Genomic DNA, 21,935 nt, shown 5'->3' with positions numbered 1-21,935 from the left:
TAGCATAACTTGCCTTTGTGCCTCTAGGTTCTCGCTTTTCTTCTTGTTCAGTCTAAACCATGCATGGTCCTGCTGTCTCTTGCCCTTCAGGCCAAGGACATTTCAGGACAATGCAGCCAGCTCCTACTGCCCCTTGGGGCTGGGTTCATTAAGCCACAGGGGGAAGGGTACGCACTTTTCTCCTAGGCAGAAAATAGCTTACAAGTTTTAGCTGCCCAAATCCAATCCTTTCTGGTGCCCTTTCAAAAACCAAAGCGATTATGCTGTTCAAGCTGGGCTCTTCTGATATTGAGAGATGGCCTCATCCAGTGAGCTAGTGACACTTCTCCTGCAGAGCCTTTGGCCCAAGTGATGTGGCTGCTAAGACCACAACGTTAGCATGGTACTGAATTTTTAAAAGTGAGAGGGAAAATGACAAGCTTATCTTAGCTGAATAGCCATAAACAGCAATGCCAAGGTTTCCAAATTAATAAAAAGCCAACAGCATTACAGATAAATGTATTTTAATTAGGATTAAATACTATCTCAAGGTATCTTGAAATCGCACTTGTACTGTACTAATCAACAGCCAGAGGCAATAAAAAAAGTCTGAAAACGTAAAAGTTCTAACATCCAACACATGACAGTAAGTGCTGCCATTTAAAGCAACAAACACCGCTCCCAAGAACAGATATTCTTAGAGGAAGAAGTCGTAACATTTTTTGTATGGACAAAAAAAAAATTAAAATTGAAGACCGGAAGAAATATATTAGTGCCTGCCTTTTTAAAAGTTTTTTTTTTTACATTAAATACAGTTTTCTTTAAAAGCAAGGTACTTTCTAAATTCATGGTATACTGTATGTACACAAAAGCAGAACATTGTACAGTGTTTTTGGATAAAGCAGCACTAACTAGCTATAAGCTGGTACGGTGTTGCTGAACCAAACGCAAGATGACAAGTTGAGCACTCTAGGAGAAATATCTCCATGGTTGGTATGAGAAAAGTAAAGTATCATGTATGTACAAACTGATTATTCAAACAAATCCCACAAACTCAACATCATTTGCCATGGAACTGTACATGCTGCAGCTAATCAATGGAAGTCTTACTGCAAGAACTGATCCGAGAGACCCAAAGTAACCATTTTCTTTCAGTAACATAGTGCATTACCCATGCAGAGAGCACTTATGCAAGTCATCATTGCAATGCATCACCCCTGGGGTGCAGGGCTCCAAGGAGAGCGGATTCTTACTGCAGCCTCAAGTCAAGCAGCCACCTGCATTTTTCCACTACACAAAATATGAAATGCCCCAACCAAACCATATGAAATTGAGATTAAAGCTACATTATTAAGTATGTGCACTCTGGCTTTCTGCAGACAGTTACAGATTAAAGCAGAAAGTCTGCACCCAAGTATCACCAGTTCATACTAAAATGGACTGGCAGCGATTTCCATAATTAGTGCAGCATTAACTCCTATACTTTATCAAAGTGACTTACTGTTCTTCAGACGCGCAACATGCTTATTCAGGTTTTACAAAAAAAACCAAACCAGAACGTTGTGCAGAAAACTGGTTTCAGGTTTGTAGATATATATCTATTTTTTTTAAAGTCTACCCCCCATTAAAAACCCACGAAACTTAGAAACAGTTTGTGCCCTGGTTCAAAGTCAATTGCCTCAAAAAATGACTTTTTTTATTCTAGGGTTAGCACCGGGGCAGAGAGATTAAGGTTGTTCTTGTTACATATACTTTTAATCATCATTCAGCTTACATCTTCAGAAGAGGTTATTTGCTGTACTTTCAGGATGCTGTTCATCCTTGTCTTAGCCACTACACTGGTTTAAAGAACTGAATGTTTCTTCTTTGATGAGGACAGAAGTGAGACAACTTGTTTCTAAACTGCATCAACTTAAAGTTTCAAGTTTTAATGGTGTAAAAATCTGACATTCAATTACAGTTAAGAGAAACTTGCTACACAGCAAACTGCATCCAAATCTATCAGTTATTGATGGGACCTTTAAATTAACTGTTAACAAGTTATTCAAAGCATCCAGACCTGGAAACATCAGATCACCCAGCCAGTGAGCCAGCAACTCCCTCCCCCTTTTTCATGAGGCTTTAACAAATGCAACTGATGTGACCTTAGCACTGGAGCCAATGACTTCCATTGGTTAACTCCAATACCCAAAAGGGCTAGGGAGATCCTGTGTTAAGCCCAATGCAATATGCATTAGTGTCACGGAGCAGGAAGATCCCAGTGTCTACTTGTTAAAGTTCACACAAACCATACAGATACAGACAGGATAAAACACAGACTCAAAAGGATCCATTATGCTTGAAGAAAATTCCAAATAAAATGACATCTTCTGCACAGCCCAGCCTCAGACACAGCCACACCTTTATCTAGTATAATAAACTCTGTAGTAAACTGTTTTTGACCTCCATAGAGAGTAGGAGTTGTCAAATTTAAGAAGATAAACTCCTCTCCCTGGGTACTGGTGGCTGCCAGCATACACTTCTTCGTGACAGTCTCGTCTGTACACAGGCACTATTTCATCTAGCTGAGGCTTGTTGGCATTCTTTTTGGCTTTTTCCTCACTGCTAGTATTTTCTGCGAGGGGAAAAAAAAAAAAAAAAAAGGTGTCAGTTAACATGGGTGGATGCTTTACAACAGAAAGTCAGACTGATCTGTAGTGGACAAGGCACTCTTTGTTAGTTTAGAAATCAGATGGGTCAAAGGGGTTCTTACCAAGGCTGTGGCCAAAACATTCAAAAGCAGGAGGAACAGTAAGCATGCTCACTTTATCATGAATTTTACAGTTTGATATTAAAACTCACCACACCCATCTCCCCAGCACAGCTGGGTCAGTTTGTAGAAATGTCAAGCTGTAGTTTTCATAGACATTACCTCACATTGACTGCTACTGATCTGACATACTACTACTGATTACTTAGTAGTAATATCCAGAAGGCCACTGCTTCCTATGTCAGAGCAGTTCCTTCTAAGCAAATCACACGCTCATTTCAAAATAATTTTTTCTGATGGTATGCTAGACTCCCCTGTAGGTAAAGGCTGTGACCTGTGCCCTAGCCACTATCAGGAATTGCTCTTTTAAGCTGTTTGCTGAAACCTCAAGGAAACTTCCTCCCTAGAAGTTCACGAACAGCAGGGAAGGATTTTTCTTAAAGGTTTTCAGCATGCAGATCCACTATGGTCTATTATGGGACAGGTTTCAATCTAGCTTACTGAATAGCTGAACTGGACGAGAGGGCACACTAAGGAGTAAGTAAAACTTAGGAAAAGGATTTCCCCACCCTCAACTGCTTTAACCAATCTGTGACCGAATCAGGTGACTGAAGTTACTTTCAGAATTGCACTTCCTATCCAAAATTGAAGACAAGATTCCAGCTAGATTGAAGTTGGGGGAACTAGGAAGTTACATAAGACAGTCAGTTGGGTTTTCCCCCGTGGCAAGCTCCACAGGACTGGCAGTTTATTCAAATAAGCATGCTTACCTTCTTCTTCATCCTCATCATCACTGGATTCGCTGACATGCACACTGACTGCAGTATTAGGGGAGTCTGTCCATTCAAAATACACCCCAAAACCAATGTCATAATTGTCTGTAGCAAACTCCCAAAAGAGGTAAGACCCCTCTTCATGAGTTGGTACTCTAACTGTAACCACTTCTCCTCGGCCCACTGTGATTACAGAGTCTGCATCCTGCCGGATTTTTTCCTTGAAGTCTTTTATCTGGGGTCGTGTCCACATTGATGGGGCAGCTATCACTGGAACAGAATCTGGAGAAAGGGGAGGAAATACTCCAGTTAAGCTTTGTTTCAGTTATTTATGCTGCATACTTAAGTGTGCCTTAGGGGCAACTTAGGACCACAAGCATCAGAGTTGCTTCCAAGTAATTTCCCGCCCCCCCCCTTTTTTTTTTAACTGATGTCATGGTTTAACCCCAGCTGGTAACCAAGCACCACACAGCTGCTAACTCCCCCCCCCCCCCCAGGGGGATGGGGGAGAGAATTGGAAGGAAAAAGGTAAAACTTGTGGGTTGAGATAAGAACAGTTTAATAGAACAGAAAGGAAGACAATAATAATGATAATAACAACAAAATTACAATAATAATAATAATAATAAAAGGTCTTGGAATATACAAAACAAGTGATGCACAATGCAATTGCCCACCACCTGCTAACCGATGCCCAGTTAGTTCCTGAGCAGCAATCCCTCCCAGGCCAACTCCCCCCCAGTTTATATACTGGGCATGACATCACATGGTATGGAATACCCCTTTGGCCAGTTGGGGTCAGCTCTCCTGGCTGTGTCCCCTCCCAACTTCTTGTGCCCCTCCAGCCTTCTTGCTGGCTGGGCGTGAGAAGCTGAAAAATCCTTAACTCAGTATGAACACTACTTACCAAGAACTGAAAAGTGTGTTATCAACATTCTTCTCATACTGAACCCAAAACATAACACTATAGCAGCTACTAGAAAGAAAATTAACTCTATTCCAGCCAAAACCAGGACAACTGAAGAAACATCTTTTCACAGTTGAAAATTGCATGAAACAGTGCAGGTTTAGATGTAACACTGCGCACTTAAATCCTACCAGTTCACCGATCCGCCACATTTAAATCAACAGTGCTTATGCAAAAAAGACTCAGAAGACAGATGTACTGCTACAGTACTAATGGGGTTACGTTGCACAGAACGCTTCACTAAAAGGACCTTTAACGCAGTAGAACCAGAGGATGCGGATTTGTCTAGAAATTGTCAAATATTGACTAAAATAACCGAACACCTCATTACACAGACAGGGACCGGGCTAGTGTTGGTTCCATACTGGGATCCAAACAAGTCTTTGGAGGACTACTGATTGTGGATGAAAGTATAGAGGTAATGCCCTGAAATACCAGCGATGACAGAGCTGCTGGGAGGCTACTTTTCCTGCTCCACTTCCTAGAAGCAGTCTGAGGAAGGTGGGAAATGTGAGGGGACAGCAGTCTGGACTGCACATAGGACAGCGCTAAGCCACAGGTAGAGCAGCATTCAGGGAGAGTAAGAGGAATTTGGCTTTATTTTAATCTGCAAGGCTAAATCACTCAGTTTTGACCCGAGTTTAAATAAGATTGAACATATTTCCACGCAGAACAGCTTTCTGCTAGAACTTTTATGCTCCTTTCCTTCAAGTCAAGAGTGAAAGGAGGTTCTGGATCCCATCCACTTTACCTGAAATGCTTTTGCTGCTTCCTCTTTCCCTCCCCAAAAGCTGCGTTTTGTCTGTGCAATACTGTTCTCCCTTGAGAGAAACTGGACCCAGGAATCAAACCTAGCTCTTGCATAGCCCAATAAGGCCAAGCAAAGAGCCATAGTAAACATACTTAAGACATCTGAATCCTAAGAAAGGCTTTTACTGTTTATTTTTAATTAAGGAATGTAGCTAGTCCTACCTTTTGGACCATTCTCCAGTGCTTCTTCCAAAGCCTCTGGATCCAGCTCTTTTTCAGGGCTGTCTGCATGTGCACTGGCCTGCCCATTAATAGATGGGGTGTCCCCTGGGGCAGGTGCATTCACCTTCGATGCAGTAGTCAGAGGTGTCCCTGTCACTGCCACAACCGCCTCCTGCTGTTTCTGTAAGGCTGCCTAAAATGACAGAAATTAAGTCAAGTAAAACCAAAACCTCCCAAGATGTCTCCCTCTTCCAGCAGAAGGTATAAAGACACTTTAAAGAAAAAAAAATCTCCCCCTGCACCCCATGAGGCAGCTTGACACAAAAGACCAGAACACAGCACACATTAACCAGTGAGAATTACATATAGTAAGTATCAGGGGAAGTGAAGTAACTTTGTCTAGGCTGCTGAATACAACCTGAACAAAAAGATTCAACTTTCAAGTTAAGTAGGGCACACACAATAAACTCTTGCACTTCAATACGAAGTTCTGTGTTTCAGTAATTCCTATAACATTTCTTTCAAAACTGAAATTAATGACTTGTTAGCTGGTTTTTACCAGTGGGCTGAAAGGGTTCTAGCCTGAGCTCATCCAGGTCTAAAAAGAGCTGGAAGTATTTAAGGTCTATTAAGTATTTGTCAATTTGTGAGTTAACTGGCTCAACAGGGTTCTCTACCAAATCCATGATGCCCAACAAAGGCAGTTATTTAATATGAAAGCAGGAAGCATAAGATCCACAAGGACTGCGAGTGGTCAGGGAAAAGAGTTATTAAAGCTCAGAGGTGCTGCTTTTAGAACATGACTTATATACATTGAAACTCTTTAGATAGAATTTATCATGCTGTCCCTGTGCAAAGGATTAAATACAGCTAAAACGAGATTATACAAGGTAAGAACCACCCTTTTGGATTTAAGCAGGATGCATTACCCCTTTTAGCTTCAGGGCTTATTCCTCTGCGCCTAGTTATCAGTACAGAGAGATTACATATGCTTTTTTGTTGGGACAGGGAAAAGGTACAACTGACAGTACCATTCTTTAAAGAATAACCTAATAAGCACATGATTTTGATGAATGAATGGAATATAGGTATCCTGAAGGAGTATAGTCAAACATTAGTTAGATTTCAAATTTGAGCAATTGTACAGATGCTGCCCAGATCCACTTTCTACTACAGCAGTTCTATGCGCTGAGACAAGGTAAAGTGGTGAGAATTTTTCTAAAAAACTATTGCATACAGCCTTTCAAAAATTAATTGTATCACAAGCTGATCTGTAAGCAACCATAATTTTAGCTCTATTACATGCTTCTTTTTCATCCTTTCCTCTACAAGAGCTGTCCAAGTAGAGATTTGAAAGATAAGCTTCATTGCCTGGCAGACTTCTTATTTTGTAAGCCACTATAAAGGAAAGGCTGTTTTGCTCAGGTCTCGGAGGGCATTAGTCTTCTGTACATACAAATCAGACAACCATGATTGAAAGGAGCAGTGCTGATAGCATTGAAGAAATTGGCAGCAGCATCTCTGACACCTCAGTCTCAAGGGAGTAGTATCAATTACAGAAGGCATCAAGGACAAGACAGATGAGGCTATAGCTTTTGCTTACCACTATGGCACCAAAGCATTGGTACCAAGGTGTCATTAAGCTTCGAGAGTAACTGTAACAGTGCAGGAAGCCTCTGACTTTCCTACACCACTTCAACTCCATCGAATCATGGTTTGGCTTGGAAGGGACCTTTAAAGATCATCTAGTCCAAACACCCTGCCATGGGCAGGGATATCTTTCACTAGATCAGGCCGCTCAAAGCTCCATCCAACCTGACCTTGAACACTTCCAATGATGGGGCATCCACAGCTTCTCTGGGCAACCTGATCCAGTGTCTGACCACCCTCATTGTAAAAAAAAAAGTCTTCCTTATGTCCAATGTAAACCTACACTCTGATTAAAACCATTGCCCCTTGTCCTGTCACTACAGACCCTCGTAAAAAGGTCTTACTCCATCTTTCTTATAAAGCCCCTTTACACATTGAAAAGCTGCAATAAGGTCTCCCCAGAGCCTTCTCTTCTCCAGGCTGAACCACCCCAAATCTCTCAGCTTTTCTTCATGGGGAAGGTGTTCCAGCCCTCTGATCATTTTTGTGGCCCTCCTCCGGACCAGCTCTAACAGGTCCGTATCTTTCTGGTACTGGGAACCCCAGAGCTGGATACAGGACTCCAGGTGGGATCTCATGAGAGCTGAGTAGAGGGGGAGAATCACCTCCCTCCCTCAACCTTCTGGCCACACTTCTTTTTATGCAGCCCAAGATATGGTTGGCTTTCCGGGCTGCAAGATCCCACTGCCCGCTCATATCCAGTTTTTCATCCACCAGTATCCCCAAGTCCATCTCTGCAAGGCTGCCCTCAATCCATTCCTCCCCCAGTCTGTACTGATATTGGAGACTGCCCCAACCCAGGTGCAGGACCTTGCACTTGGCCTTGTTGAACATCATGAGGTTCACATGGGCCATGTGGGTTCCTTCCTTGGCTGAGGGCATCAGCCTCGTCAAAATACAAATGACTTAACAGGAAATTAGTTTCTGAATTTTAAGTCTTTAGCTCAGGAGCAACAGACCTCAGGCTGGCAGTTATAGGCCATTTATGGTTCAGGTCCTGCCCAGAGAGGTCAGATGTACTACAGTCTGAAGTCTGGCTTACATCTGTTTAAGACAGTTACAGATGGACATCCTTGAACTTTAAAATAGCTTGAGATGTGAATATAACACATTTGCCAGAGATGCAAGATTCCTCTAAACAGAGAAGTAGCCTTTCAAGCCCAGACACAAAACCCTTGCAAAGAAGTAATGTACTACTGTCACCCATTGTTACCAGAAATATGGAAGTCTGTCCTCCCACCCAAATCACGAGCAGTCTATTGCAGGCAAGCAACTTAATTAGATACTGATGTCAGACAATAGATGCAAAAGAGAGAAGTCAGTAGTGCTCAAGCTGACAGGGAGGAGCAATCTCAAACCCATTAGTGATGTGATAGTGCTGCATGCATGTTCAGCTGGAAACACACAGCTGACCAAAGCCTGCTGCTCTGCACAGATCTTCAGGTGCGATACCTACATGAAGAGTCACTTGAATAGGTTTGTTCATGCTCATATGCCCTGGTACGTACCCCCATTAAATTACACACACAATAGATGCTGCAGTAGAGCACTTCACATTTCATCTCCAAGAATATCGAACCAAGTCATTAGTAAAGGCTGCTTAGAATTTTCTTAACTAACAGCTGCTTCAGAAAACTACTCGAAAAGATTAAATAAAGGGGCTTTGGTGTTTGAATCTGAAGCAGCATTAGTCACTAGGACACTATCTTTCCTTGTAGCAATTATCTTTTCAAGGAGATAATGGCAGACATGTTAACAATTCCCAGAGACACAAAAATCTAAGTTTCTCAGCTGGTCGGCCATACCTGTTGCTGTGCAAGCTGGACTTGATACAACTGCTGCATGTATTGTTGATAATGCTGCTCCTGGAGCTGCCGAATTAGGATCTGCTGCTGTTCATAGTTGCCCGGATACTGCTGGGCTGCATACTGCTGGAACTGAATGGCAGTCTGGGAGTTCAGTGCTGCCATTATCTGTTGCCTAGAGTGGTGGGAGGAGAGTATGAAGATTACAAGCAGCTGAGGGTATTGAGGAAATCCCTGTACTTAAGTGGTTTAAGTGGCCTCAAAGACAGTTAATTCAATTCCTGCAAAAACCAATTAAAACAAATCTACATAATAGAGCAGAGCCCAGAGGTAATGCAAATGTGAATTTTGCCTAAAAAAATATGCTGAGAATATAAAGAAGGGAGCAACAATTTCTACCCAATGTTTGAAAATACCAAATGTTAAAAAACACAAGAGCTCTTACATAATTCTCAATCTGTAGTCTGATAAAGAGGTAGAGCTGGAAAAATGCATGACTAAATTTCTCAAGCAAGCAAGGGAAAAAAAACCCACACTTGGTTCCTCCGGAAAACATGCAGAAACCATCCTTCTAGCAGCCCTTCTACAAATATTGGTAAGAACAAACTTGCTGTGGTACAGCACACCAATGCTTTTTGGTAAATCTAAGCAGAACACACCACATTACTGTCTTAATTTCCCAGGACAGTATGCAAACAAATATGAAAAGCATGACTGACTGTGGCCTAATTCAGGAATTAAAAAAATGCTGTCAAATAGGCCATCTCCACCTCCAGTAAACTCAACTGCTGAAACTTCAGGAGGAACACATAGGTTACTTATGCACAGGATCAGCTGTTCTCCCTCCAAAGGGCTAACAGAAACTATATAGTAAAGCTACTAGCTAGATCCAGGGTTTGTCTCACATGTTATGTCCATCAGTGACCAGCTATCAATGCTTCAGAGGAAGAAAGAAGTATCACACAAATGCAGGAGTAATTCTTTCTTTCCCACTCTTCTTCCTTCTCCAAAAATCATCCTCTAAAAGCTCCAGTATTAGACTGGTTTAATATACTAAAGGGCAAGATTTCCTACTCTTCAGTGAACTATGACCAGTTTAGATACACGTGGCCTGTATATAGGTATCCACATTCCTTTTCTGTCTAAACTCTTTATCTCTGTAAGCTGCTACAACCACTTAATACACAACTGCTATTCATGTAAAAAAAAATCTCTTAATTTCAAGGCATACCACACTTCTTGTTACTTAACACTATGTAACATTTTTTATTGTATTCTCAATTCCATTTATGTCTGTGTTTTACATCCCTCTGGCTCGCACCACACGTTAAACAAACGGTAAAACTTGTGGATTAGTTATTTGGTCCCTTCTTAAAACCACTACATAGCAAGCACAGGATCTACTTCAGAGACACCCCCTGTGAAGACATTTTTATTATGGAAAATGGTTGCTGACTGATGTGGAACAGCTCTGATGATCTACTATTCTCTTAAATATTATACGTGCAAAGCTAGATCCATGTTTTCAGCATCTGGATGTAATGGGAACAATGAAATATAACTAGAGCTATATATTCTAAGGAAACAATTTAATTCAGGCTACAAACAGAGGTTAAGTGCATTTGAACGTAAATTTTGTATTCCTTTTAGAAAGGTGGTAAGATCCAGAGATTGCCAGTGTACAAATGAGATCTGCAGACACTTCCTAGAAAGGGAGCACCTTTAACGAGGTAGTGTTAGACTACCAAGTTAGAAAATTTCAGCCACGGATTCAAAACACCCCACTGAACTGCAGTTCAAAGGAGAGTTATCCTTTTTTCAAGGCTCCGCCTTCTGTGAAAGTATAGAAACTTTTAAGTCACAGTTTGAACAACACTTTCAGCTGGACACTTAACACTCCTCAGTTGAGTGCAGCATTAATCATTTAAGAAGCAGAGCCACAAGTTTTCATGAGATACAGCCCTTGAACCCAAAACCCTCCAGAGCATCTCTTTAAACAAAGCTTCTCTAGCACTTTCATCTAAGGCGGCTGCATACAATAACACGTTAGGATAGTTATTCTCTGCAAACTGTGTCCCTCAACTAAGGATGCAAATGTCACTGCTAGACTTGAGTGCTCTGAACTTCAGATATTCAATTCTAGCATAACTTTTTAAACAGTTAATATACAATTGTCTCAAGTGCAAGGCAGTTATTTTCTTTGACATGTTGTTTGTTTCAGCTACTCACTTTTGTTGTTCCATCCGAAGTCGTTCCTCCTCTATTCTCCTCCTCTCTTCTTCTTCCCTTCTCAGTCTTTCCTCCTCTTCTCGCCTACGTTTTTCTTCTTCTTTTTGTAAACGCTCACGCTCCTCTTCTTCACGCCGCCTTCGTTCTTCCTCTTCTCTTCTGCAACATCCACTCAATAAGCTATTTCAGCATTCCTACAATCCTAGAATGAGTTATTTTCAACATGCTGTAACCTGCCTTTGGCCTCCCCAATTAGGCTTTTTGTTTGGTATCATCTCCTCCCACTTAAATTGGCCTGGAGAAGTGTCTTATTGGACACAAGAAGAAAACATATTTAGTTTTACTGCACTCTGCAGTATGACAAGTGTAAATTCTGTACTATAATTTGATATTCGTTCTAACGTGTTAGTATACTATCTGTAGCAGAGAGCAGTAGAAAAAATTACCTGGAAACTTTAAACACATCTTCCAAGTTTTAACATATGTTCAGTAATTACATGGATACTATAGTTTAATAATCACATGATATGTAAATGATAGTAGAAGATAGCCTTTGTCAAGTTGCTAACCCATACTAGGGTTAGCACCTGACAATTTCATGGTCTGTGTACACTTAGTCCACAGACATATCAGGGCAGACATTTTGTGAAGCGTGTATTTCTTAAGATGATAGTATCAGCAAAATTTTAAAAACTCCTTATATTCTAGGTGTCTTTACCTCAGAAACAATAATTCATTACTGGCAAAGTAAAAAGGCTTAAAGAGATCAAATGGTACCACAGCCAGCTAAACTTCAAACATTTCTCTTCCCAAGACAACTTCAACCTAAGCTAGCTGTGACACTGTCCATAGGTCAAGAGTTATACACTCAATATACTCCAACACCAAAGGACTCAAACATTACCTTTTCTTTTCTTGTTCTTCTTTCTCTATCTTGTGGGAAGTGACATATGTTGAAAACAAGTGGCAGCACCTATTCAGGAGCTTAACAAATTCTGTCATAGCTTTTTGCTTTGACATGTTTCCAAGGGCAGCCCATTCCTTCCTGAGAGAGAGAAATCAGCTGAAATAACAGAAGACTCAACTCTTTTCAAGTCAGTAGTGATCTCTGAGAACTCCAAGAAAACAAAAAAATTGGGAGACCAGGGACCAAACTTTATCATATGCAGTTTCAGAGAACTAACAACTTTTTCCCAAAGAGAGTACAGTGCTCTCTTCTGCCTGCATCGGAAGAGCTCTTTCAAACAGACATAACTGAGTGCTTATATGATACCACATACATACCATTGACCCTACTTAGAATTCTGAACTATGTCCAAAAAACTTCCCAGCTACAAATGAACCCGAAATATTTTTTGCCCTTATTCCACTCTAGTTTGTAGAAAAAATTGCATACATTTTCCTGAATGAACAAACATGGTAACAACCGTGCTTCACTTAGTTGCATGCAACAGCCTGGTTCTTCCTAAAGGAAAGCTACATCCATCTGGGCAAAAGCAGTGCACCGGGTCCAGCTCTGAGAAGCCAGCGCTGTGTTGCACATTGCCTTCACACTAGAAATAGCAACAATGAACATTAGAAAAACAGCCTGAACCCCAAGCAATACAAGAGACATGCCTGAGACTGCCCAGATCTCAAAAATTTACTCAGTTTGAATGTATCAGGTAACTGATTTCAGAAGTTATCTTTGGTATTAGCAAAAGCTATGGTGAATGCTGCTACCACTGGCAAAAGGCCTGGCCTGCTGTAACCCTGGTGTGAAATTAGGATGAAACGTGGGCCTGCACATTAATGCACAGCTAACCAAGTTTTAAACTGCTATGAGAAACTGGACTGTTGGCACAGCAGCTTTTCCTAATGTGATTGAAAAAAACCCAATAATCTTCTGTTAGCTCCTTTACTGAACTGTGACTCAGATTTCTAAGATTTATTTGAAGAGGCCACTCTCACTTTCCCCTACCATACACACATATCAAGGCAACCCACATACTTGTCGTCTTATTGCAGAAATTGGATGATGTTATCTTCAGACAGGAAAAGCAGAGTTAAGACCAACAAGAGCACCAGCCCTTTTACCTTCTATCATTCCCCAGTACATCAAAGAATCCAACTTCAGGGCAAGTGTCAGGGTTGTAAGGTCCCAGCAGAACCTGCTTGTGCAGCGCCACAAGTTTGAGTTTTTCTTCATATGTTGGATGAAAGGCTTTGCCATCTTTTTCTGTAGAAAAAGAAAATTTCACTGTGGTGATTAATTGACTAAGCACAGGACAGCAAAGAGCATTTTGTACAACCACTACCATGATTTCCTCCATAAAAAAGGAATAAGATAGGTAAGTTGCAAAAGGTGAGATAAATTAAGTCAGTTCTGTTCAAAATAGAATATAGATCTGTCCAGGAGAAACACATCTACTTCAGCTGCTGAAACTTAACTGTGAAGTGTTTTTCATCATACCATCTAAAGTCAAACTTAGCTAGTAAGTTATCACATAAATATTTATGTTAATTAGTTGAACATCATACCATATGGATCTCTATCTCCAAAATATTTAAAAACCTTAACTTTAATTGAAATGTGTCTGCCAAGTCTATTATAGCGTGGATAGGAAGGATTTTCCACAAAGATAGATGTGATGTTAACTTTATAGATTGCTCTCCTTTCATGCTCTTCACATGAATGAAAGCAGAACAAGCAAGGTTTAAGGCAAAGAAAACTGCAGAGAGGAAAAATTGGAATTAAGGGAGAGTTTTCCTTGAGGGAATTTGATTGCTGCACTTTGCCAAGGCAGCTGGAATAAGCCCTCACAATGAAAAGTCTTAGCAGTGACTCCATCAGCACCAACATGTACAGAGAGCTCTGGCCATGAGACGCAGGCAGCATAAGCCTGAACATAATCAGAATTCCAATGGCTCCACACCAACACCTTTTGAAGTGGTCCTGGTTAGATCCCACCATGCTTTTGCTGGTAAAAGGAGACTTGCATCGATTTAAAATGATATATGAATTAGTCAGTTAGGACTTACCTCAGCACATTCAAACTGTCAAAACAAATCAAAGAAACAGGTACCGCTATATGTAATTACACTGCTCATTAAGAAATGACCTTTTTCGTGAACAGGAAAACAAATAAAGAAGCATCATCTCCTTTTGGAAGGGCTGAAATAAGGAAGCTATTACCAGAGGTAAACAACAGTCATTTCACATGACTGTACTACTAACTGCTCTCCATATAGTCAGGAACTGCAGGCAGAGCTGCTGCTCGTTTCCAGCTCTCCTTTGGAGCAAGTTGTTTACAGCCCCAAACTGAACAGTCCCATTCACACCCAAATTTTAGGGCTGACATCTACATATTGTGAAATTACTCGGCTGAAGCTTCTGAACAGAGTTATTAACAGGAAAAGAAGCAAATCTCAGAACAAGAGAGGAAGGGAAATACCTCTTCTATGACTTATTGAGAAACTCAGAGCAAATACTTCTGAAAATTGGAAACAACCCCAGAGGGAAAGTGTTTGCAGGTCACAGGAAGAAGCTATATTTTTGACTCAGTAAGTTCAGCATATTACTGTACTTACTCAGTTAAAACATCACAAAGAATCACTACGTGCATGCCATCTGTTTTGAAGCCAGAATCAAAGAATTAGGAGGGTAAACATCTAATTACTTATTATCCATTCCTAGAGGTCCACTTCCCTCTTCCAGAATCTCAAGTATTCACTCTTCTCCCAGTGTCGCACAACGCTACAGCAAATATAGCTTCCAGCTTCAAAAACCAGAAGCCTTTCTCCACAAAAATATCTATTTCCAAAAATACCTGGTGGGGTGAAGGGGGGGATGTAAAGACTGAACCAGGGCCTACTCAGTGGTATCCAGTGAAAGGACAAGAGGCAGCAGACACAAGCTGAAATATAGGAAATTCCACTTAAGCGTAAGAGATGGCTTTTTTTTTTTTTTAAACTGAGAGCGATCAAGCACTGAACAGGTTGCCCAGAGAGCTTTTGAACTCTCCATCCTTGGAGATTTTCAAAACCCAAATGGACACAGTCCTGAGAAGCCTGCTCTGAACAGAAGGGCTAAACTTGACAATCCCCAGAAGTCCCTTCCCACCCCAACAGGTCTGTGATCCTTAAGAGAGGCAAATCACCATGTCCTGGTAAGCTCTCTCCCTGCATCTCAGGTCTCCTGCTTTCAGGCCACCCAAAGAGCCCTTCAGCTTCTCCTCAATTCTTCACACTTCACATTTAACTCAGAATTTGCTTATTAAGTAGCAAGCACTTCCATTAGCCTCAATAAACAGCATGCACTTTGAAATCCTACTTAATATCCTGGGGCAGCATGCTTAAAAGCAAGTCAATTGATAAGGGTACTACACTGAAATTTTGCCAGGCTTCTTTCTAAGTGAAGTATGCTTCTCAAGGGGGTCCCTATGGCATAGTTTACCTTGCACAACCTGTATACCTACAGTTGTCTGCCAAAACCCATAGCTATTTGCTGTACTAGACTCCCACCTAAGCCAGCTATCATCAACAGTATTTGAACTCACTCCTGAATAGGGTTAGAGGGAAAAAAAACATGGTTTCCCATGCTATAAACAGCACATCTGCATTTTCACAGAACAGAGAAGTCAGACCTCAAGACCTACCTATCAAGAGAAGCCAAAATCTGCATTTACAAAGAACGGTGGCCCAAGGGAAGAAGAACAAGCAAGCTAAATAGGAGAGGAAAACAGACAGATGAGAAAAATAGGAGACAGGCACTCAGTGACTTGTAGATAATGCAGATTAGAAGCAAACTCTCAGCAAAATATTTGGAACCAGTCAAGAGAGTGAAGTTGTATACTAGCTATTTTGCATTTGAATTCTTCAGCACGAACCACCCTGTATAGTTATCCAAAAGATTTGGAACTGTTGCCATTAAACTGAACCAGAGGACTCAAAGCCATCTGCAGAGTCAAATATGCCAAAAAAGAGCATTAGAGAGTCCAGACAAGTAGAAGTGCCAAATTTATTCAAGCATCCGTGAACATACCATTTAAGTAGGTATTACCCACATATCTAACACATCTGTCAGGAAGCTGAAGAACATCAAAGAGCTCTAGGGAACACACTGAGAAATACAAAGGATGCGCACAGCAGTAGTACAGCAACTATACAACTCTCCCTGTGCCACTGGTATGCCTGACCCAACAGGGCCAGAGAAAGGCTCAGCTTTCTTACAGAAGATTAGGGGACTTCTTTCCTGGCAATACTTCAAACCGTCATTCACTTGAAAAGGCAATTTCTCAAGTCAACTAAACTCTCCCCTTAAGCAGCAGCCACTAACAGATCAAACTCAAGTAGTGATTAAGGGTATGATTAGATTAAGGGTATGGTTACAGGAACCAGGCAGGCTATGGACCTGTGATGCTTCAGGCATTCTGCAGTAAGGGCCCATATATACACACATATACATACACATGTACTTCACCAATGACATGAAGTAGTTCACCCAGAACACGGAGAAAGACTGGCTCCCACTTACTGCAAGCTCAGACCTCCCTGATGTGTGCCATGACACCACAACACACTGTTACTGTGTTGTCACCCCTGAAAGGGAAATCCCTGCATACCTAATATCAGCTCTTCACACTACTGCTCTCCTTGACAGTGGCTACTTTGTTTAGATGCCCACAAAACTGAGATCCATTGAGGGCAACTCAGTTGAATACTCCAGAAAACCAGTACTTAAACACCAATGACCCTCCTTGTGCTACAGGTAATTAACTGTATGCTTGAAGACCACCGAACGCAACAGAGCGTTGAAGCTACAACTAGTAATGAAAAGCAGGTAACAGAGGCTTACGTCACTATGTGGCACTGTACCATTGACATGAATTGGTATAAACCCACAAATTTAGACTCAAGGGAGTTTAAGAAATATGCGTAAAAGACTGCATCATGCAATACACTGTTACTCCTATGTGACTTCAGATTTTTCCCCCCTATAAGAAACATGGCACAACATGCTGCAGCTTCCACTCCAACTTCACCTACTGCACTCACTCTAAATGCCTAATTCCCATGGGATACCATTCAGTTGAGTCATCTAGAAGAAGCTAGAAAAGAGTTTGTGAAGTGCAATTCTTCATCTCATAGCTTTTAAAAGCAGAAGCCACACGTTAATGCTATTCATTTGCAAAGTTTTAATGAGCAAGACCAAAACTGAGAAGCACGAGAACTGAATCACTGCCTGCAGATCCCAGTACACACTCACACTCCTAATTCTCTCCTGAAGATGTTCTGCATCAACAGAAGAGTTACCAACTGGCCCTTCCAATCAAACGTGACCAAAGATCAACTTCACATCAAACGTAGATACGTTATAGGGGTTTTCATATTCTTGAAAACAAGAGTCCACTTAACTTATGAATTACAATCACGCCATCAAATTAGCCCTGAAAAAAAAAAAAGATGAGGCCAAACAATTAATTTAGAATGATGTATTGCTGAGTTTGAAGATGCATTCTTGTTAGGATAAGAGGAAGTAACTTGGAGCAGTCAAACAAAATTAGAGTATTTAACATACCAGGAGAGCTTTTAGATACCAAAACGATATGGTTTGTATACTGTCTACTCAGACGAGCTGCACTGCAAATCACTTTAGACAGTGCATGAACGCTTCAGGGACTGTCATATATTGAAGGTTGGGTGCAATGGTATTTCAATGACACGATGTTAAAAACCAAAGCCAGGTTGGTACTGGAAGAGATTTGCTAGCAGAGCTATGCAAGCCACCCCCTCCTACTGCAGAAGACAGCTTACACCTTAAACAAGTTACCTTCACTGGTGTAGCTCGTACCAGCTCAACAAGCAGAATAAGCAGTCTGAGACAATTCTACTCTGCCAGCTGCCCCAGGGCACATAATTACAGACAGCCCAAGAGACAAAGAAACATACCCATTTCAGTAACACGGCTGTGTTCTCCACTGTATGCTGGATCCAGCACAGCAGAGCAGCTTCTTAATGGCAGCCAAAATGCTGGTCGACCTGAACTAGGGTCGACAGAGCAGTAAGGGAAAGAGTGCTTATTGTAAGGAAGGCTCTTGTTTCTCACAGAAAAATGGATTGGAACACTATTAACCGTCTATCTTCTATGCCCCTTATTCTGAAAAGCTTTCTTCACAAGCCATTATGGATGCTAAAAAAAAGCTAGCACACATCTCCTGCACAGCCTAAGGCCTGACAGTTAAAGTGACCCAGGGTCAAGCATTTTAGATCTGCTTCTGTCTTTATCAGAGACAGAATAAAGTAGCTTTTGAGTCTCTCTAATATCCTAGCCTTGTTTCAGTTGTGTTTTTCACATTGTTTATATGCACTCCCACCCTGTCTTGTCTTTGAGTAATTCTGTTACATGCAATATGCCACCACAGACAAGTGTTAGCAGTCACTGTAATAAGCAAATCTGAAGTATTTTGATCAGATTCAACTTTTCTAGGAAGTACATCATGAGTTACAACCAGACAACTCAGTCTGCACACTGATGCAGAAAAAAAGCTGCTTAACTAGCGATTGCTGCTTACCCTTTGACCTCGCACAGGGACTCCTCTAGCATCCCGACCGAGCTCCTTTCATCCCAATCACCATAGTCAATCCAGACACCATCACTCTCCCAAACAAGTGCTGCCCTTGGTCACTTCTTTGTTCCACAGCAGCTGTGTGAGTAGGTAATGTCATATACTGAGGCATGGATACCAACTAGCTTTAAGAAAGTTTTTCAAAGACGCCCCCCATCTCCAAATCAGTATAGTATTTAGAAGAATGATCAGAAACAAGATCTCTGCATTGACCTATTAACACAGGTCAACCTTCAGATCCCTCATACGTTGCTTCTTGAAGGAAAGGAGGAATCCATATTTGTTCCTTGGCACCTACAAGGCTGCTAAAAAAGCATGCCCACTCCCACAGTTGTTTTGACAGTGGATGCATGAAAATAATTTGGAAACAAGACCAATTATTTTCAGAGCCATACAGATATAGAACAAGCTGGCAGAATCAGTAATCCAAGTATTACAAGCTCCTGTAACTCACCATAACTTCTAAAAAAATCCTCGTGTTATGTCACTTTCAGCAAAAAACTACAGATGAAAATACGAGCAAAGACTTCATGTGACTTATTCCAGCCATAAAGATAGAGGAACAAGGTCTTCATTTGGAAAGTCTGACAGCTCCATACAATGTGGAAAATTTTCCTCTTATGAGCAAAACCATGCATTACAAGAAATTGCAGAAGGCTAAAAAAGGAGCAGCAGTAAGTTAAACATGTTGAAATTAAGCTTTTAATAAAAGGAAGGCAACAAAAACCCCACTGTTGAGACAACACAACATAAGGAACTGGAACCTAGATACAAGTAACACTCCACTGACTTTTTACCATCCAAGAGGAGGTAAAGGTAGAACATAAATTTCATTAAAACCTGAGATATAATAGACACAGGGTAGCAATAACGTAGATAAGCTCATTCTCAGTGTGTAATTTTTGCACTGTAAATACAGGTTCTAGTAGAATATTAAACCCAAGACAAAATAATACCACATTTGACTGAGGCAAGGAATTTGCTACTGCAGAGACATTTATTTCTGCATCACATTTTAAGAACAAAAGCTCATTAAACCAAACCAGAACTCTTTCAAGCAGCTTGTTTTACAGAAAGGAGAAAGAGACAGAAGTTACAATGCTTCTACAACCTGAAACACCGTTGCAGCAGTTTGGCACAGGAAAAAAAAAAAAAAAAGAAAAAATCAATACCCTTATGATTCTTACAGCTTAAAAAAAAAAAAAAAAGAAGTATCTTTGTATATTAGCATGCTAACAAAAAAATTGCTCTGTGGAAGGGCATCAGAACAGGGTCAAAGAACCAGAGCTCAAGAAAACTGCTTAGAGCCTTACAAGCTCCTAACAACTATCAGGGTGCAGGTCAGCCAAAGCGAAGAAAACAAACAACTTTGTCCTTCCAGCACAGTCTCCACCTGCCAGTATGCTTGCCCTTGTAAGAGGCAGCTTTCCTGGGGGGTCCTCTAACAACTGACCGCCACAAGACTGACCTTTCGAAGTAGAGTTGTATCTTCCCTAGCCCAGGCATGTTGCTAGACCCCCTGCTCTGTGCCCCATGTTAAGCAGCAGCAGCTGCCTGAAAGCCAACAGAGCAACAGATTGCTGTGAGGTGCTCAAATGCTGTAGCGCAATATAATGCAACAGCGAACACAGCTCTTCCTCCAAAACCACGCAGCCGATTTCCTCCTCTTGAGGAAAGCAAGCGTGGCAAGGTACCTCCGGCTTCCTGCAGAAACAAACTTGGCTACAGGGGATCCCAAGACAAACGCTCCAAGTCTACACCCTGGGTATTTCATGGCTCCCTCGCACAGCTGCCAGCTGGAGTCATGACGGCACACGAAGCGGCAAAGCCAGACTTGAAGTTAGCATCCTGTGGAGACGGCACGACATCTCACGCCAGTATCCGGGCTGTCAGCAGACTCGACAACACTCAAAGAGAGCACTCCTCGCCTACGTTTGCAGGGTTTTTCTTGGCATACCACAAGCAAGAATTTTATTTTTTTTTTTTCCCCCTCCCTTTTTAGGTCGGCTGGTGCAAACCCTCGGAAATGCCTTCCCGGCCCGGCGCAGCGGGCACACCACGGCCCGGGGCAACCTGCCGGCTCTTCGCCGGTCGCCCGCCTCGGCTCACCTCTCGCACCAGGAAAACCGCGTCCCCACTAGCCATCTCCAGCCGCCGTGACACGATGCTCGCCCCAGCACACCGACACCCCCCCCTCCCCGGGGGCCGCGGGCCGTGCCGGCGCCGCCCCCCCAACCCACCCCGCGGCTCTCGGGGGATCCGGGGCTCCGCCTGCGCCCCGGAGCTCGCCTCGGCGGGGAGGCGGACGGTGCCCGGGGCTTCCCGGGACGCGGCGACTCCCGCCTCGCCGCCCCGGTCCCGGCGGCGGGGGGGGGGGGGGCGGTTTGCGGGCCACGTCGCCGGGCGGCCTCACCTTTGAAGAAGCGCAGCGCCAGTCCGTACAGCTCCTCCAGCGCGAAGCCCCAGCGCCGCTCCGGGCTCAGCGCCGCCTCCTCCTCCGCCGCCGCCTCACCGCCGGCCTCCACCTGGCCCGGGGAGCCAGGGCCCGCTCGGCTCCTCCCCGCCGCGGGCTCCCCCTGCCCCGGCCGCGCTTCACAGTGCGGCACCTCGGCGTTGGGGCTCAGCGTCAGCCCGTCCACCGAGACCTCGAGCCGGTCCGAGCTCAGCACCACCGCCATCCTCCGCCGCCGCCTCCACCCGCCCTCCGCCTCCTGCTCCGCTGCGGCGGCCACGTCTCGACTTCCTGTCCCCTCCGACCCGGAATTTCCGGCCCCGCCCACGCCGCTCGCCAACGGCCTCCCCCGCCGCCCCGCCCCCTCGCCAACGGCCGGCCCCCCGGCCCCGCCCCTTCCCCAACGGCCGTCGGCGCGCGTGGCGGCGGTCCGTTCCTCGCCTCAGGGCTGGCGCCCGCCGGCTCCTGCTCGCCTGACGGCCGTGGCCGCCGGCGCCCGTGAGGTGCCTCGCAGCCCCCCTCTTCCCGCCCTGCCGGGGCCTAGGGGCTTAACACCCGCCCGGGGCGGGCTGCCGCAGCCCCTCGGGGCTGGGGCTGAAAATAAACTCGCCCCGTGCCCCCCGGGACCGGAGGTAGGGCAGCGCTGGCAGGGCCGGGGGAGCTGCCCCGAGGCAGCAGCGCTGCTTGCACCAGAAACGTTCGGGCTGCCTGCCCCTGATCGCAGACCCTCCTCTGCTGCGGCCCTCAAATGC

At 43.4% G+C, this 21,935-nt stretch overlaps 1 protein-coding gene across 1 annotated transcript; it reads right to left on the bottom strand.

The window, feature by feature from the left end:
* Positions 1-486: 486 nt before the first annotated feature.
* On the bottom strand, positions 487-21,462 carry ACBD3 (acyl-CoA binding domain containing 3). Its single transcript, XM_052806007.1, has 8 exons — positions 21,145-21,462; positions 13,201-13,342; positions 12,029-12,169; positions 11,125-11,283; positions 8,896-9,070; positions 5,441-5,633; positions 3,499-3,783; positions 487-2,593 (listed from the first exon to the last, which is right to left on the bottom strand). The coding sequence occupies exons 1-8, from the start codon at positions 21,407-21,409 to the stop codon at positions 2,382-2,384; spliced, it is 1,572 nt and encodes a 523-aa protein (XP_052661967.1). The 5' UTR covers positions 21,410-21,462; the 3' UTR covers positions 487-2,381.
* Positions 21,463-21,935: the final 473 nt, after the last annotated feature.

Source organism: Harpia harpyja, chromosome 13 (assembly GCF_026419915.1).
Source record: "Harpia harpyja isolate bHarHar1 chromosome 13, bHarHar1 primary haplotype, whole genome shotgun sequence".
Lineage (NCBI taxonomy): Eukaryota > Metazoa > Chordata > Aves > Accipitriformes > Accipitridae > Harpia > Harpia harpyja.
The sequence above is the reverse complement of the archived record's forward strand: the minus strand, read 5'-3'. Positions and strand labels throughout refer to the sequence as shown.

Bases quoted from the DNA above. Each gene is read 5' to 3' on its own strand.
- ACBD3 (XM_052806007.1), bottom strand. From the start codon at position 21,409: ATGGCGGTGGTGCTGAGCTCGGACCGGCTCGAGGTCTCGGTGGACGGG. The intron at 5,634-8,895 runs GTATGGCCGACC...CTGTCATTTTAG, and splicing joins TCCAGCTTGCACAGCAACAG to GCAGCCTTACAGAAACAGCA. The intron at 3,784-5,440 runs GTAGGACTAGCT...CCCTTTCTCCAG, and splicing joins ACTGGAGAATGGTCCAAAAG to ATTCTGTTCCAGTGATAGCT.